The sequence below is a fragment of the Channa argus genome, chromosome 8 (assembly GCF_033026475.1).
Source record: "Channa argus isolate prfri chromosome 8, Channa argus male v1.0, whole genome shotgun sequence".
Taxonomy (NCBI): Eukaryota; Metazoa; Chordata; class Actinopteri; order Anabantiformes; family Channidae; genus Channa; species Channa argus.
In genome coordinates, this window is record NC_090204.1 from 21642302 (window position 1) to 21659345 (window position 17044).

The window sequence follows — 17044 nt, forward strand, 5'->3', positions numbered from 1 at the left end:
ATTACAGCTACTTAGTGACACGATGAATGATTGAACACAAAATGCTTAATAACAGAGTTTAACAGTGTCTGAATGAAAACATCAGTAACTGAGCGTCTGCTGTTCAAAACACTGTACGAGGACTTTGGTGTTTGTTAGTTTTTGGTAGTCCTGTTTTTCTAAAGTCAGTCAAAAGTTCTTTGTCAAAATGGAACATTCAAATCATTTTCACCAAACCAACATATAAAAGTACTTATGTACAGCAGCAGGGAGGATACATTTGTATATGAAAATAAAAATATAAGATCTTGGACAAATAACCTCCTGTTGAAGCAAATGTCCATATAAAGCTGAGCTATTTGCATGTTTTACATAGAAAAAAATCAGCCTCTCAGTATGTTTACAGATGCAATATGTCGGCGGCTGGCGGTACTTTGACTAGGAAATAACAGATGGAAGCAGCTATGAGGGAAGTGAGATTAGTACAAAGATAGCGGTAGCTCAGAGAGGGTATCTAATAACAAACTGTAGAGAAGGAGAGAAGGGCCAGGGAGGTGAGTGAGGTTGAACGTTTTTTTTTATTAATCTTAGATGTAAATGGATGTATTTGTTGAGCTCTTTGATCAGAATGTCTTCATTTGTGTTTATTGTTGAAGAATATTTCAGTTGAAAGGAAGGAGAAACCGAAATGATGCTGTGGAGTCTGCTGCTGATCTCTCTGATGGGTAAGTATCCAGCGATATCCACATTGATTTCACTGTTCTTTGAAGTGACGGATAAAGGGAAGGAAATTTAAGGCAGATCAACAAACACTGGACTCACGGACAAAATAGTATTATAATCCTTAAATATGTTTTACAAAGTATTGAAGGATGAATATTCTGTTTTGTGCCCTGGCTACCAATAAGATTGATATGACAAAATAAAAAAAGTGCAAACTGAAATATATCATCTAATATAATCATCTGCTGTAAGATTTAGCACTGACTTTTCTTCTACAGCTTTCTGCAACACACAAAACTTGATAAAGGGAGGGAAAACAAATCAGACTTCATACTACACAGCTGAAGGTGTCAAATACAGCTCTGAGAGAGCGACTGATGGGAATTTGACACAGTGTGCTCACAGCCAGCAAACCAACAACTCATGGTGGAACATTGATCTGTTGGGTCTATATGAAATTTCTAATATCACTATCTACAACGTGGACTCAGGGAATGTTAATCTGACTGGTGCTGAGATTCGCATTGGCAACTTATCGGAGACGGATGGCACCGCCAACAGCATGTAATACCTTTATGTGACTTTGAACCATTATTTCATTCATTTGACATCTTTAGCATGTTCAGTATGTTTCTTTAAAGTGACTTTTCGAAATCAGGACTTGTTAGTAAACAAATAGAGAATATAATAAAAACATTTAAACATCAATAAATAAATGTATAACTTTTAAGGAAATAGCTTCAAGTGATTTAAAAAACAAATGCATAATAACAAATAGCCCTGTATTTATTAGATGAATTAATAAATACCCATTATACTGTTGAGGGATAGTTAAGTGTGAAAGAGATCACAATAATAGTAATATTATGCAATTTGATGATTCATACTTTACTTTATGGGCATTGAGCATTGAGCTCATTTTCATTTTGTTAAAGGGAAAGAAGTAGTTCACTTTTGTTAAGTTTTGTTTGGTATCGTTTTGTGCTTCCAACACTTTAAATGGCAAAACTGTTTTTCTGTGTATGTGTAAAAACTGGATGTTCTTTTATCACTTATGTCAAGATGTAATCAAATAATATCACAATAATCACTATTTGTGATTGTGTTACAACTTTCTTTCATTCTCCCAGGTGTACAAGCATCACAGTCAGTACAAGAGGAGTAAACATTACATTTAACTGTTCTCAAGGACCAATGGTGGGACGCTATGTTACTGTATACTTGCAGAAAAACTGGTTTTTAATTCTGTGTGAGGTGTGGATCTATGGTACAAACGGTACATTTGATATTATTATCTACAAAATTTGTTGCTTTTGTTTAGGAGCAAATGTCATTTCTGCAGATCACAATCCAAAACACTGTAATAGTAGCTGCTTGATAGCTAAGTGAGTAGAAATGTGAGGGTAAAGTGTCATCTGTGTGTGTTAAAGTCCACAAACTGGACAATTTTACAAAATGCAATGATGCAAACAACTGAATTACAATTAAGTTTTTGAGGAGATTTTTTTGTACAAACTTGAATCAAAAAATTTGGAACATTTGCAGGTTAATTGTTCAAACTAAACTCAGACTGTGACACAGTTCACCCTGCAAACATTACTTTGTTAGTAGATACACTTGCGTATGTGCAGTTACACAGTTATTTTCACAATTTGCTTTTTCTAGTTTCACCATTTCTCCTGATCAATGAGAACAAGACGTGGGAAGATGCCCTGAACGACTGCAGAGCTCAAAACATGGACCTGGCTTCTATCTTTGATAATCAGACCCAGACCTGGGCTGAGCTGGAGGTCATGAAGGCCAGCTCTTCCTTTGTGTGGCTGGGCCTTCGCTACACCTGCACCCTGGAGTTCTGGTTCTGGGTCGATGATCATGCATTCACATATGAGCACTGGGCTGCAGGCCAACCCACTGAAAATTGTGACATGAGTGTTGCCATAGAGACAACAGGGGGCTACAAATGGTACAGTAAGTCTGATAACGAGAAGTTTAATTTTATCTGTGCAATTTGAGAGAAGTCAGTGTTTTGTTTCTTATATTTGGACAAATGACAGTGTGATGAGCTCGTATATGTTTGCAGGTGATGGGTTCAGGCCTACTTTAGGGCACACAGACCACATTAGCAGTGGCTTAGTTTGTTAAGTTGTTTCAGCGTTTTCTCAACTTGTAATTCAGGACACGTTTATTTTGTAACACTCCAATGATTTGCTGTCGTGACTTTTACATAATCAATTAATTTTGTTCTTTTATTAAAGATACTAGTTACTTGTTCACTTTTGACTACTGTGAAAAATATAAATGATAAATGCATTAAAGATGCTTGTGATGTTTCTCAACTTGGAAGGAGGCATTTGTGTATTGCCGTTCTTTTTAAATACATTTCATGTGGCCTAATTTGACTGTACGTTGATACTGATAAATATTAAAGGACAGTATGGTCCTAACTATTTTAGGAGGATTCGGTGGAGGAGGAGTCGGCCTTTCAAATCATTTGTTTTGTGCATCTGTAAAAGGCTGAATAGAATAAAAACGGACTTGTTTTTCAACCCTTCATTCTCTCTGTATTGATGCCCCTGAGCACTAAGTGTGTGTGCTGCATACAGACAGGACCATGAATGTTTGAACAGGGACACGGCTTTCATCATTTTTCACCTGTATCTCAAGTATTTGGACATGAAACCACCGAGATGCGTCAACTGTAAGAGTTTTGTCAAAAAAAAATAGCACGTGACCCGTGGAAGCACAGTGGTGGAGTGGTTTGTGCTGCTGCCTCACAGCTAGAAGGTTCCCAGTTCAAATCTGACTGTGGCCTTTGTGTGGAGTTTGCATTGTCTCCTCGTGCTTGTGTGAGGTTCCAGCTGGTACCCCGGTTTCCTCCCACAGTCCAGAGACATGCATCTTAGGTTAATAGGTGACTCTAAATAACCCATAGGTGTGAATGGTTGTCTGTCTGTGTACGTCTCTGTGAGATGGACCGTCCAGCGTGTACCCCACCTGTCACCCACTGACAGCTGGGATAGTTTCCAGGTACAGAATATGTGGTTAAAGATAATGGATGGATTATGTGAACAATATAAAACGTGAATGGGATTGAAACACCTTTGTGTATTCAAAGTGACTGACTTCCAGGCCCAGGTGTGTGTTATTCTCTAGCTGGGTCTAGAGTTAGTTGTACCTTTAAAGCATCCACGTGAAGAGCTAAACAAAATCTAAATGAATCCATCAGAGAAAAAGAACATATTTTAGAATTTACTTTCTTAATGACATCCAGTGCTCTAAGAAAACAGTTGACCCATAACCACATTAAAGTACCAGCGTGCAACATAATTTACATATTGTTTTAATAGAAATATGCTCCTACACTTACCTTAACATGGTTGACAGCAGTGCAGAGATATTCACTTGGAAAAGGTTTTTGACTGAGGCCTCGGACCAGTCAGAGAAGATCAACGATTTCTGCCTGATTAGTAGCTTTATTACCTTCTTATCTATTATAATTTGATAAGCATAAGGGAGTGTGCAGAGCCTGCGGATGTGTAATGGTCAAAGTAAAGCTGAGGAATATTTCTGAGTCTCACACTCATACTGTGCCTTTAAGCTTTATTAATGTAACTTAGTATGTAGAAAAACATCTCATCAACATAATGTCTGCATGAATAAACCTTTAATGACACGAGCCAGCTGTTGCTCTTAGTACTGCTAAGTGTAAGACACATAATAGTGTTCATAATATATAATAAGGAGAAAAACCTTAATGCTGAATGCTTGATGTGAAATACTACAAGATGTCTACTCAACTCTTCAGTTCATAGTCCCTCATTGTTCATTATCAGTGTTATAGGTTTTATAACTAAACACCTACAGATCTAAAAGAAAAATTCCACAGTATGTGTTTATCACTTACTGATAAACTTTATTTTATATAAGTCATCCTGCACTATTATTTATTTTTAATCATTTCTTCTTTTGAAAATGGGTTAATTTTCTGTTGATAAGAATATCACAACATGCGTTCATACCTAAAACTGGCCCCACTCCTAGTGGACCTCCAGATTCAGTTACGGAAATTTTAAATATAGTTCCCACCCGTTGGATCTCATTATACACACACTGGATTCAGTCTTCATTGTCCTTGTTGAAGATAAGGTCTAAAGGCCTCACTGTGATTCTGTTCCCATTATGGGCTCCATCTAAAAAGCCTTGGACTGAGCCGATCCTGTAAAGTTTTCTAAGCAGAACTGTAATAGTTTGCTCTCTTTGCGAAATCCTTTATGTATCACGTTCTGTTTGAAAAACTTTATTTAGTTTAAATAGTTTTTGTTTAGTCTTTTACTGTCATAAAATAATATGGGCAACCTGCAGCCACGGAGGTTTTACACCATCATTCATGCTATACATATATGCCATGTCAAACTCCTGACTGTGTATGTATGTATTTCATATTTTAAAAAACATTCTTACTTCCCATCCCCCTGTTTGATACGAACGTTAAATCTCAGTTTCCAAAACAGCCTTTATGTTACTCACGTTCTCTTTATGAGTTCTAAAAGTTGAGTCTGCAGATTGATCATAAAAGTTTTGCTGGGGTTTTTGTAGCACACTTGACAAAACACCCAGACAGGATCTTGTGGTTTCTCTCTCTTTACTGCAAAATTACAGACAAAGCAATTCACTGTTGTTATTATAGTTCTGTCTCGTGTCTCGTCTCAGCGCTATATGACAAAATTCGCGCCTGCAAAACTCCCGACCTGAGCATATTTAACACATACTCGTAGCAACAATATCAAATGTTTGGCACCAATAATGAAACAGCACTACTGAAACATCAGTCCTTACACCTGACACCTTTACAGTTACATGTAATGCAATTTAGACGTTTCTCAATCAAATGTACCGTACAGGGTCCTAATGCTATTGGCCAAGTTAGCTTAACTGCTACCGTGTCATTGCTAACATCTAACTCGTGCCAACACACACTGAATGGGAGCAAACGGCCAACTTTCCCACTTTACTCATAACCCTCTGCTTCCATATCATGTCAGCTTACCTGCAAAATTACAGACAAAGCAGTTCACTGTTGTTAGCATCTCGTCTCAGCGCTATATGACAGTGTGTCGGCGCTGCCTCCCGACAGCAACGCTCGCTAAAGGGCGTCTCCCTCTTGTGGCGAACATTGGTAACTACACTTATAAAAGCTCACTGTGTTGTCTGTGTGCAGAAGACTGAAGTGCAGATGTCTCAAAATAAGGTAAACTAGCAAATCAAATGTGCCAAAAGAACAGTGTAGAATATGAACTAAGATACACTGGGGTTAAATAAAAATATGTTTTGGGGCCCTGACCTGTTTTAATTCACTGCCCTCACACTCTTCCCTCCAAAAATAATGGCGTCCTGACATTATGCAATCACCAGTTCATGTAATAGAATGATCAGTACACAGTTCTGCACAGCATATAGACAGGCTATTCCCAGTAGGAGTCAGAGTTCACAGGGTTCCTGCAAATGCAATACTGCTCCCAGCCAATCATATGACACATATCTCCTGTAAATGCCATATGTCAGCAGTAGGTGTTAATGTGCACGATAACACTCCACTGCCCCTTCCGCCATTTACACGGTTATCTGCATTACTTCTGAGAGTAAGGACTTTTAACCTAGTAATAACCTTCCTACAAAAGAATGTCATACACAAGTTATGATAGGTGAGTGTGCTGACATTTTCAACGACAACATTTATATAGTCTCATTATTTAATCTTCTCAAAACTTTCTTACATTCTTGTTTAGCTGTAGCTGGAGTACTTCTTCTTATGAACTGTGAAAAAGGTTAACATTTCTCTTTCCAACGTTCCAATTGTCTTATTTTCTGACTAGTTCTATTACTTATTACTTAGACATGCTAGGCTCACCTAACCTATGATAAGTCAGAATAACTTTTGCTTTACTCCTTCTCAAAGGATGTCTTTTCTGTCTGACTGGTGAAAGGTCAGTGTCTTCTTGGCTACTGGGTGCAGATTCAAAGGACTCATTTTCACACTCCATGTTCAGCGTCTCAATGTTCTCATCCGCTGTTCTGCTTTCTTCCTCCTCTGGTGGTTGTTCCCTACTGTCCTCGGGAGTCAAATCCTCTGTTGCTACTACCGTGGTGTGTGGATAGAACGCAGGTGCTCCTGCTCTCAAATAACCTTTGACCCCTTCATCACTTCTTGCTTGAGTTCTGATGATGGCTCTCCAGTCATCCTCCTCATCAGAGCTCTTTTCCTGTTCCCTATGTCTCTGTTTGTTGACTTTTACTCTCTCTTTTCTCGGTTCACCGGGTGACTTCACTTCTTCAACTGGGAGAAAGTCACATGGTAGCAGAAGGTTCCGGTGAATGACCCTAGTGCGTCCCTTCCCATTTTCAGGCTTAAGCTCATACACTGGACTATCCTGGTGTGTCCTCTGTATTACGACATACACTTGATCTTCCCAGAATGACCTGAGTTTTCCCGGACCGCCCTTCTCGTTTAAATTTCTGATCAACACTCTGCACCCAGGATACAACTCTGCACCATAGGCCTTTTTGTCATAGAGGACTTTTCTTCTTACTCCCTCTTTGCAGGCGGTGTTCGATGCTAGCTGGTAGGCTTCTGTCATTCTTGCCCTCCATTTCTCTGCATAGTCTGTATGAGATGAGCTTTGATCTTTTGCAGCAAGCCCAAACATGAGATCAATAGGGAGCCGGGGGTTATGGCCAAACAAGAGGAAATAAGATGCATACCCTGTGGCCTCGCTGCGTGTGCAATTGTAAGCGTGGATCAATTTTGTCAGCGATGCCTTCCAATCTGTTTTAGCAGTCTCCGGTAGGTTTCTGAGTATTGCCAGCAGTGTCCTGTTGAATCTCTCCACCTGGCCCTTCCCTTGTGGGTGATATGGTTTGGTCCGGGACCCTTTAACTCCACTATACTTTTGTAGCTTCTGGAACAGTCTGTTTTCGAAATCCTTTCCCTTGTCATGATGGAGTCGTGTGGGTAAATCAAATCTCAGTGCAAAATCTTCAAATATCTTCTCAGCAGCTGTTTTGGAAGCTTTATTTCGGCAGGGGTAAGCTTGAGCAAACCGTGTGAAGTGGTCCATTACAACAAGAATATATTCATATCCTCCCTTACATTTCTCCAGATGTAAGAAATCACTGGACACCAGCTCGAATGGATATGTAGTAATGATGTTAGAGAGAGGAGCTCTAGTTGGTTTTGTGGGGCGCTTGTTTTTCAGACAGCTGCACACCTGCGTGACATGATGCACAACATCTTTCTGCATATGAGGCCAATAGAAGCGGTCCCTGATAAGGGTCAACACCCTCTCTACTCCAAGGTGACCCATCTCCTCATGGAGTTCTTTGTACACAAGCTGGTGGTATTTCTTTGGCAGGAGTAGCTGCGTTCGACTGGCAGTTTTCCGATATAGCAGCCCATTACTGTCCATGTGTAGTCTTGGTTTTTGCCTCACCAGTGCAGCTATTTTCTTGTTATTGTGGAGTTGTTTTCTACTCTTTGGCCACTGTTCTGACAGGACATATTTGAGCACCTCAACAATCAAGGGGTCCTCTCTTCGGGCTTCCCTTAAGGTGATTTTAGGGATTTCTGCTACTGATGTTGTCGTGTCATTATTTTCAGTTACTACTGTTGAGATGATTGCAGGGTACAGCCAGGGCTCAGTTGCTTGGAACTGTACAGCCACCGCTTGCGTGACGCTGTTCATTACCTCAGGCAGTATTACCTGTGTACATGTCTCCATGTACTGCTCCATATCAAATGTCATACGCGAAAGACCATCAGCGTCATTGTTTGCTTTGCCGGGACGGTACTTGACGGTGTAAACTGTGAATGCTGGTGCATAGTACAGATAGTCCCTGAACCTCTCACATATTGCCCACTTCAGAGCCAGGAACTCCAATTTTCCCGAATGAAGGTGGTAGTTTTTCTCTGGGGCTGTTAGAGTCCGGGACCCATATGCAACCACAGCCAACTTTCCCTGCTGCTTCTGATAAAGCACGGCTCCAAGCCCCTCCTGCGAGGCATCGCAATGTAGGGTAAACGGCTGCTCGAAGTCAGGATATCCTAATACGGGCGCTGAGAAAGAAGGCCAATGAGCTGGCACAATACCTGCTGATGTTCCTTTAACCATGTAACTGGATGACATGATGGCAACTGGCCTCCACTGTTTCGCTTGTTTTTGTCCTGTTTTACTCGTTTGTACTTTCCTTTCAGCATTTTGTCTGAAGAGAGGAGATCACACAGAGGCTTGGCTATGCGAGAGAAGTTTGGGATGTGGCTGCGATAATATGAAACTAATCCCAACAACTTTCTTAACTCTCCTACAGTGGTGACTTTCCTTTGCTTCAATGCCTGCACTGGGGCGATGTCTGCAGGATCCATAGTGTAGCCATCCTTTGTGACTAGCCTGCCTAGAAATCTCACCTGATTTTTGAAAATCTCGCATTTTTTTGGTGTTAGCTTGACCCCATGGTGCTTATAACTGTGTAATACACTTCTCAGGTCACTGAGATGGTCATCAAATGTCTTAGAATGGACCAGATTATCATCCAAATATGGTAGACATATCTCATCTTGCAGTCCCCTTAGACACTCCTCCATCAACCTCTGGAACTCTGCGGGTGCAGATGACAATCCAAAAGGGATCCTCACCCATTCGTACAAGCCCCAGGGTGTGATGAACGCAGTGACAGGGCGGCTTGACTCTTCCAGGAAGCCTTGGTGGTAAGCCTTCCCTTGGTCGAGGACAGAAAACCAAGAGCTTCCCTTCAGACTGTTGAGCAGATCTTGTATTCGGGGTATTGGGTGGCGATCTGGAATATTTAGCTCCCTATAGTCACAGCACAGAAGTAAGCTTCCGTCCCTTTTCCTCACACATACAATGGGACTGGAGTAAGAAGATTTTGATTTCTTTATCCAGCCTCTGTTCAACAGATCCTCCAGATATTCTTTTAGCTCCTTATAAAGTGGCTTGGGGATGGATACATGTGTCTTCTTCACCGGTGTGGGGTCACTCAGGCGTATTTTGAGCAGCAGTGATGGAATGGTCCCCACGTCATATTCATCCCGAGAAAAAGCTCCACACTCCTCCTTCAAGAGCTGTTTGACCTGCTGTTGTTGTGCTAAAGAGAGATGACTGAGGGGGACTGGGCGGTCCCAGCTATTTTTATCACCATTCACTGTCATGTCTCCTTGCACTGTCTCCTTAGCCTCCATTTCCTGTTTGTCTTGAGGCTTTTGGTTCACCGTTCGTGTTTCATTCTTTCCCACCATATCATGTCAGCTTACCTGCCGGTGCAGGGTAGATGGATTTAACTACCTGGGTCTGCCCCAGTATGGTTCTTGGAGGGAGATAGATATCATGAGCAGTGTTATTCGTCACTGGGATAGTAAAGCGGGACCAGGTGCGTCTCTGTAACTGCACCACACTCTCTTCAATGTGCAGCCCTTGCGGGAGCTGTGGGTGTGCAGGATGACTGTGGGGTTCAAAAGGGACATCTTGTTGCTCTGGGAGGGGGCCTGCTCGAAAATTTGCATTTAAGTCCTTTTGTCTGATCTGGGGGAAGAGTCATAATCTCTTTACCTCCTTTGACCATGCCTTCTCCTAGCCTGTCGTCTTTACTCATTAATTTCAGAAAGACTTCGGTCCTTTTGCAGTCAAAAGAGAATGCTGCACTGACAGCCTCGGTAACCCCACGGGGTGGGTCTATGCCCTTCTCTAACAGATGTTCAATTACATTGTATCCAATAATTGGTGCTTCAGCCACACCATCTTCTAATTGTGTGGTGTGGTCTGATGGCAGTTTAAATTTAACTTCCACCCACCCGGAGAAGGGGATTGGTGTCTGGTTCACTGCTCTTCCATCTAGTTTTTCTGACCCAAGGATCTCTGCAATACTCTTTACCATGGTATTTGGGATGTGCCATTGTCTCCATTTCTCATTTATCAGGCAGACTTGTGACCCAGTGTCTCACAATGCTCTTGTCTCAACCCCGTTCAACAGGCAGGTGATCATCAATTTCTTCCCAATCAGGCTGAGCAACCGTGCTCTGCGTCTTGGAGAGAGAAGACTGACACTGATCATGTCATTTCTCTGTGATCCAATGTCTTGTGCTCTAACATCCCTTTTGTTCTCTATACCTTGGATACTGTCCTCAATCAGCTTGTAAACATCTCCAGATGGCTTACTTTTCTTGTCTGCTGATAGTGTTGGTGTTGCAGTGCTTGCTGACAATTCTACCTGTCCTGGTTTTTTTTCCGTGCTCCTCCTCATCCTACACCCACGGGATAAGTGACCGCTTTGCCCACATTTGAAGCAATGGTCACACTGTTCTCCCTTTTTGTTGTCCTGACATTTTCTGCAGCTACGTTCGCTGCTTACTTGTTGCTGTACTGGAGGCTTAGGAGATCCATGGATAACTTTTTTTATTTCTTCCATCTCTTCTTTCAGTTTTTTGATTGTGTCCAGCAGTTCAGCTTCCATTTGAGTGGTTGCTGGTGGTGTTTTTTGCATTTTAATTTTGGTGGGCATGGAGGAGAACTGTTCTTCACCACCAACTGCTCTCACTGTTGTCTCAGGGACTAGTGATCTTTCTGCTATTTCTCTCACCTTGAGTTACTGTTCTTTCTGAATTTCTGCTGCCGTTCCCACTCTAGGCTGGCTGCTTCATTTGTTTTTGCAATCAACACATCATCAGTGATGGGCATTGGTCATTCAGATAGTTTTTTAGCTCATATGTCACACTGTCACTAATTAGCCCCGTCCGCACCGCTCTCAGAAACTTCCTCTGAACCAGCTCAGGGCTGTACTGCTCATCTGTACCAGGCTCTCTGGAAGAAGCTATTGCCCTAAAGAGGAAGTTTTGTGGGGACTCGCGATTATCCTGGGAGATATTTATCAGCCGATGGTAAAGATCAACAGAGCTATCCTCCTTGTAATGTCCCTTTAAAATGGTCCACAGCTGGGAAAGAGTGAGGTCTGTTTTAATCTCCAGCATATCGCGGAGGTTCAACCCTGGGTTTACAGCTCAGACCACTGCCTCAATAATTTCCACCTCACTATGGTTTTTCTTTAGTCCCATGTCAATCTGGTGGATGAGGTTAGAATAAGACAGCTTGTCCCTCTGCCCTCTTTCTCCAATCTGTCCCTTAATTTTGAACTTCCTCCAAAGAGTTACTTTAGGTGACTGTAACTGTGGAAGCATGACTTTGTTGCTGATTAGTTATTCTGTTAGTTAGCTTCAACATTTCCTCAAGTTTCTTGGTAGATGTCTGGAAACTCAGTTGTAGTTGTGCATATTGTTCTTGTAAGCTGGCCAACATAGCAGCATCTTTGCTTGCCCTAGGCCCTGTCCCCTGTGCTTGGTCACCTCTCTCCTTCACCTCTTTAGCATTTGTTAATAAGTGGACCAAAAACTCATGAGCCACTTCCTCTTCCTCATTTTCAACAGCTATTTCTGCTGCTTCGGTTATTGACCTGATCAGAGATTTTTGCTTGCAAACACACCTCTTGTAGCTGCTCCAACCTAAGAGATACCAGGGTCTCACTCAACTGGTCTTGCAGGTGCTCCAGCGCCATTTTGTTTGTGTTGCCTCTGCAACCTCACACTGTCTTCTCAGTAGCACAGCTGATCCATGTACGGGCCACCAAATTTTGTAGCACACTTGACAAAACACGCAGACAGGATCTTGTGGTTTCTCTCTCTTTACTGCAAAATTACAGACAAAGCAGTTCACTGTTGTTAGCATAGTTCTGTCTCGTGTCTCGTCTCAGCGCTATATGACAGTGTGTCGCGCCGCCTGCAAAACTCCCGACCTGAGCATATTTAACACATACTCGTAGCAACAATAATAAATGTTTGGCACCAATGATGAAATAGCACTACTGAAACATCAGTCCTTACACCTGACACCTTTACAGTTACATGTAATGCAATTTAGACGTTTCTCAATTAAATGTACAGGGTCTTAATGCTATTGGCCGAGTTAGCTTAACTGCTACCTTGTCATTGCTAACATCTAACTCGTGCCAACACACACTGAATGGGAGCAAACGGCCAACTTTCCCACTTTACTCATAACCCTCTGCTTCCATATCATGTCAGCTTACCTGCAAACTTACAGACAAAGCAGTTCACTGTTGTTAGCATCTCGTCTCAGCGCTATATGACAGTGTGTCGGCGCTGCCTCCCGACAGCAACGATCGCTAAAGGGCGTCTCCCTCTTGTGGCGAACATCGCTAACAACACTTATAAAAGCTCACTGTGTTGTCTGTGTGCAGAAGACTGAAGTGCAGATGTCTCAAAATAAGGTAAACTAGCAAATCAAATGTGCCAAAAGAACAGTGTAGAATATGAACGAAGATACAATGGGGTTAAATAACAATATGTGTTGGGGCCCTGACCTGTTTTAATTCACTGCCCTCACATTTTGAAAGGAAGGAGAAATAGGAAAGCTGCTGCCGAGTCTGTTGTTCATCTCTCCGATGGGTAACGTATCCAACTTTATCCACACGGATCTCGCTGATCTTTGAAATGCAAGAAGGTTTTAAGGCAGAACAACAAAAATATGACTCACTGATAGAATTAAATTGTTCTCTGCATTTTACTGTAAATAAAGTGCTGTACGACAGCTCCTCACGTCTGCACCGCAGCATGATTATTATCCGCATTGATAAAGAGGAGGTAAATATATGATCAACTATTAAAGTGAATCAGTGAGCTTCATGTTAATGGATAAAAAGCAGTGAGTGAATCCACTGAAAGGTTCTTTCGTGGCAACAAAAACCATCCGTGTACATTTCTTGGTCGGTTTATTTATTTTGGTTGACATTAAACCTTCACTGCATCTCAGTTTTCTTCTTCTGTTTTCTTTTTATTTATACTGCATATATTGTATGTGTATATTCATATTGTGTACTGTACAATGAGAATGATAGATTGACATTCAAATCAGAACAGAAAAAAATCAGGTTTAATATAAATCTGAATCTGAAATCTGCATTTATTTAAATAATTATCTGTGAATGTGTGAGATGAAACAAGTTAATTCTTCTTCTCCTTTTCAGATGTGTTGAGAAGCAATTGTATTTTCAGTAAACATCTTTTGAACTGAAAGCTTTTGTTATCATTTATTTCATTGCTTTACATATTTGAATGTCTTTGTTCTTCATTTTTATATGTATATATTTATATATAGTTATTTTTGGATTTCCCCTGGCTGAGCACAGCCTGAACCTTTTCTTCTTTTACTTTACTTCACTTGAAAGAATAGAAAATCTCTAACTCTACAAGCCTAAATATACAAAATCCGCTTCCATATGCAGGTATACTACTAGCCAAAATATTATCATCTTCGTTTTCTAATATGTTCTAAACAATGTCGGGTTTCCTCCCACAGTCCAAAGACATGCATGTTAGATGAATTGGTGACTCAGACTGGAGACCTGCCCAGGTTGTGCAGATAATAGATGGATGGAATTTCCCTGTGCCATCACCAATGACCACATACTGTATTTTAACACAGAGTACAGCTTGCAGGTTATGCAGTTGAAGCGCCTTCTCTTCAGCACCACAGACAGTCGACATAACAGCATTTCAAAGCACATAAACATGTTTATTTTAGAACATGTTGAGGCAGAAAACAGACTGAGATACTTGATAGGTTTTATTAAAGTGGCAGCCACAACACTGAAGTGGATCAACACACAACTGGTTCAGCACCAACTATTTACTGTTGCTAATCATTTACATGTTTGTCCAGCCATGAAAAACATTTATTGGCAAGTGGGGAGAGAAATTACACCATCAATGCACTGCTGACGCATTGACACTGTGCCCACATGTCGTGTACGTCCTGTGCAACGGAAACTGAGAAAAGTTTCATGGGGTGAATACAGCTTCTCTTCCCAACTATACAGAAATGCAATATTATGTTTTAACATGATTTCTTTATCCACTGTGCAGGGTCCTGCAAGATATAACAGATACATAACATTTACTACAATGCACATTACACACAGCTAGCAAACTGTGAAACATGAATAATGGTTACGTAAGCAACATCAACAAACATATTAAACTTAAAAGAATAAATTCACATTTTAAAACATTTGTAGTTTACCGAGCTTCAACTCATATGGTCAGTATCATTTATAACACTTATTATTTTTTAGTACTCGTTCACCTTCATAACACAATATCTAATGACTCTGATGTTTCCGCATAAAGTTTAATCTTGACAAAAAGTCTCATAAATGCAAAATAGTCTGCAATATGAAAAATATATTTAGATGATCCAATACTGATAACTTACTGAGGCATGTGATGTTTCCAGTCCAGTCACCATTGTTGCAGATTTTGGAAGGCCCACCCCTCATAGTGTAGTAATTCTTACAGGTATATTCAACTCTGTCATTATGATTATATTTAAATTTAGAGGTGAACCTGGTGTCTCCATCTGCCAGAGGTGGTGGTTTCCCACAGCCTGAAGGAGCTGAAAGAATGTGAACCAAGAAGATTGAGGTATTAATGAGCTTCTATTTATGTAAATTATCACCTAAAGTCAGAGAAGTAACCTGTTGATCCACATACAAAGATCCATGATCCAGACATGTCTTTTAAAACCAAATGGCTTCAACATTGATGATTTTGGTTAAAGACTGTAAAGGGGGGAGGGGGGAATATTTAATCAATGACTTTCAGCTTGGTGACTTGCCAAATACCTCTCAGTCCCACATTATCTCTGTTTTAGCATTAGTTGTTTCACAACATAATCAAATTGCTCCACACTTTTTGCAGTTTTAACATTTTGGAAAATACTGCCCCCCCCCCCCCCCCCCCCCCAGGTTTGCAGTGCCTCCTATCGCATCATTTCCATAAAAAAAAGAGCAAAACAAGCAAAACAGATCTATTGGACTTACGTCCACATGTTGGAAAAGGATCACTCCACTGTCCATTTCCTGAACATACAACCTCTGCATTCCCATGTAGAAAGTGACCATACATGCGGCAGCCAAATTGTAACTTTTGTCCTCTGTTAAACATGTGACCCCGTGCTGGTCGAGGGGTGAACACCACACTTTCTGCTACTCCTGTGAATCTGCATTTATCTGTTTTGAAAAAGAAAGTGTGTCATATTAAAATCAAAAATAAACAGTTGCTTATTAGATGCAATTATACTTTTGTTTTTAGTAATTTTAGAACTGTGTTTGCAAATGTGTTTGTCATTTACTGCTTGTTTGAATTATACACATATTAAGTTTGGGAAATTGTTTTCTATAATCTATACTACATATTCTTTGGGCACAGCTCTACAGTGCTTTGCAACCATAGGCCCAGATGTCTCCATGTTGTCAGAGTCTGTGGAGACAGAACTAAAAAAAGCTCAACATTAAACTTTTGTCTCCAGTTGTAATCTACCCTCATGGTGAGTCCCACATTTTCTTTCTGTTAACATTATCACAAAAATCTATTGTTTGTGAATTAATTCAGAATTGTAAAGGACATGAATCCCTATGTGAAATATCTACCTATGTTAAGAGGTTTACCTTCACAAGTGGGGAATGGACCATTCCACTGTCCATCTTGACCACAACTCAGCCCTGAATTGCCATTCAGAGTTTTCTCAGGAGGACAACTGATTTGGATCAAGCGTTCAGGAAGTATGGGTCCGTGATCTTCTGGTAACCCTTTTACTATAAGTCCTTTAGGTGGGGGTTCACAGGTCACAACTAAGTAAACACAAACAGTCGGGTTAAGTCATTGAAGCTGAATGAGGCAAGAATGTGATGTACAAATCTAAAGAGTGTAGAAGACACAATCCCAAAGTGGATTTACAACAGAGGAAAGCATTTCTGTTCAGTACTGTAGCCAGGCTCCAAAATGCTGCAGCAATAGTGCTGACTGGATTAGGGAAGGGAGATCATATTTCACCTTCACTAGCTTCTCTCCATTGGCTTCCCATAAAATCTAGAATAGAATTTAAAATGCTCCTTCATTACATACAAAACTCTTAATGGTCAAGCTCCATCATATTTAAAAGATCTCATAGTTGTGTATCGCCCGATTAGACCACTTCGATCCCAGAATACAGGCCTACTTGTGGTTCCCAGAGTTTGCAAAAGTAGAATGGGAGGTAGAGCCTTTAGCTATCAAGCTCCTCGCCTGTAGAACTAGCTTCCAATCCAAATTTGGGGGGCAGACACCCTCTCTACTTTTAAGACTAAAACCTTCCTTTTTGATAAAGCTTAAACCCAACCGGTCGAGGCAGATGGCCGCCCACCCTGAGCCTGGTTCTGCTGGAGGATT

The 17044-nt window shown here is 40.9% G+C and overlaps 2 protein-coding genes across 4 annotated transcripts in view; one reads left to right on the top strand and one right to left on the bottom strand.

Moving 5' to 3' along the window:
* The first annotated feature begins 407 nt into the window (after nucleotides 1–407).
* LOC137131528 (fucolectin-5-like) lies at nucleotides 408–3248 on the top strand. 3 transcript variants are annotated; one of them, XM_067512913.1, is made up of 5 exons: nucleotides 408–533; nucleotides 636–704; nucleotides 981–1266; nucleotides 1833–1978; nucleotides 2368–3248. In XM_067512913.1, the coding sequence occupies exons 2-5, from the start codon at nucleotides 668–670 to the stop codon at nucleotides 2712–2714; spliced, it is 816 nt and encodes a 271-aa protein (XP_067369014.1). In that variant the 5' UTR covers nucleotides 408–533; nucleotides 636–667; the 3' UTR covers nucleotides 2715–3248. The 3 variants fall into 3 exon arrangements, with proteins under 3 accessions (XP_067369014.1, XP_067369016.1, XP_067369015.1); XM_067512915.1 differs by having other exon boundaries at nucleotides 434–533; nucleotides 607–704; XM_067512914.1 differs by having other exon boundaries at nucleotides 501–542.
* An 11141-nt stretch (nucleotides 3249–14389) lies between these two features.
* Nucleotides 14390–17044, bottom strand: part of LOC137131524 (complement factor H-like) — a 35618-nt gene continuing 32963 nt past the window's right edge. Inside the window, exons 13-16 of the mRNA XM_067512907.1 lie at nucleotides 16285–16467; nucleotides 15658–15846; nucleotides 15051–15230; nucleotides 14390–14705 (exon numbers count right to left, since the gene is read on the bottom strand). Coding sequence (XP_067369008.1) covers nucleotides 14512–14705; nucleotides 15051–15230; nucleotides 15658–15846; nucleotides 16285–16467 — 746 coding nt within the window. The 3' untranslated portion in view covers nucleotides 14390–14511. The remainder of the gene's footprint in view (nucleotides 14706–15050; nucleotides 15231–15657; nucleotides 15847–16284; nucleotides 16468–17044) is intronic.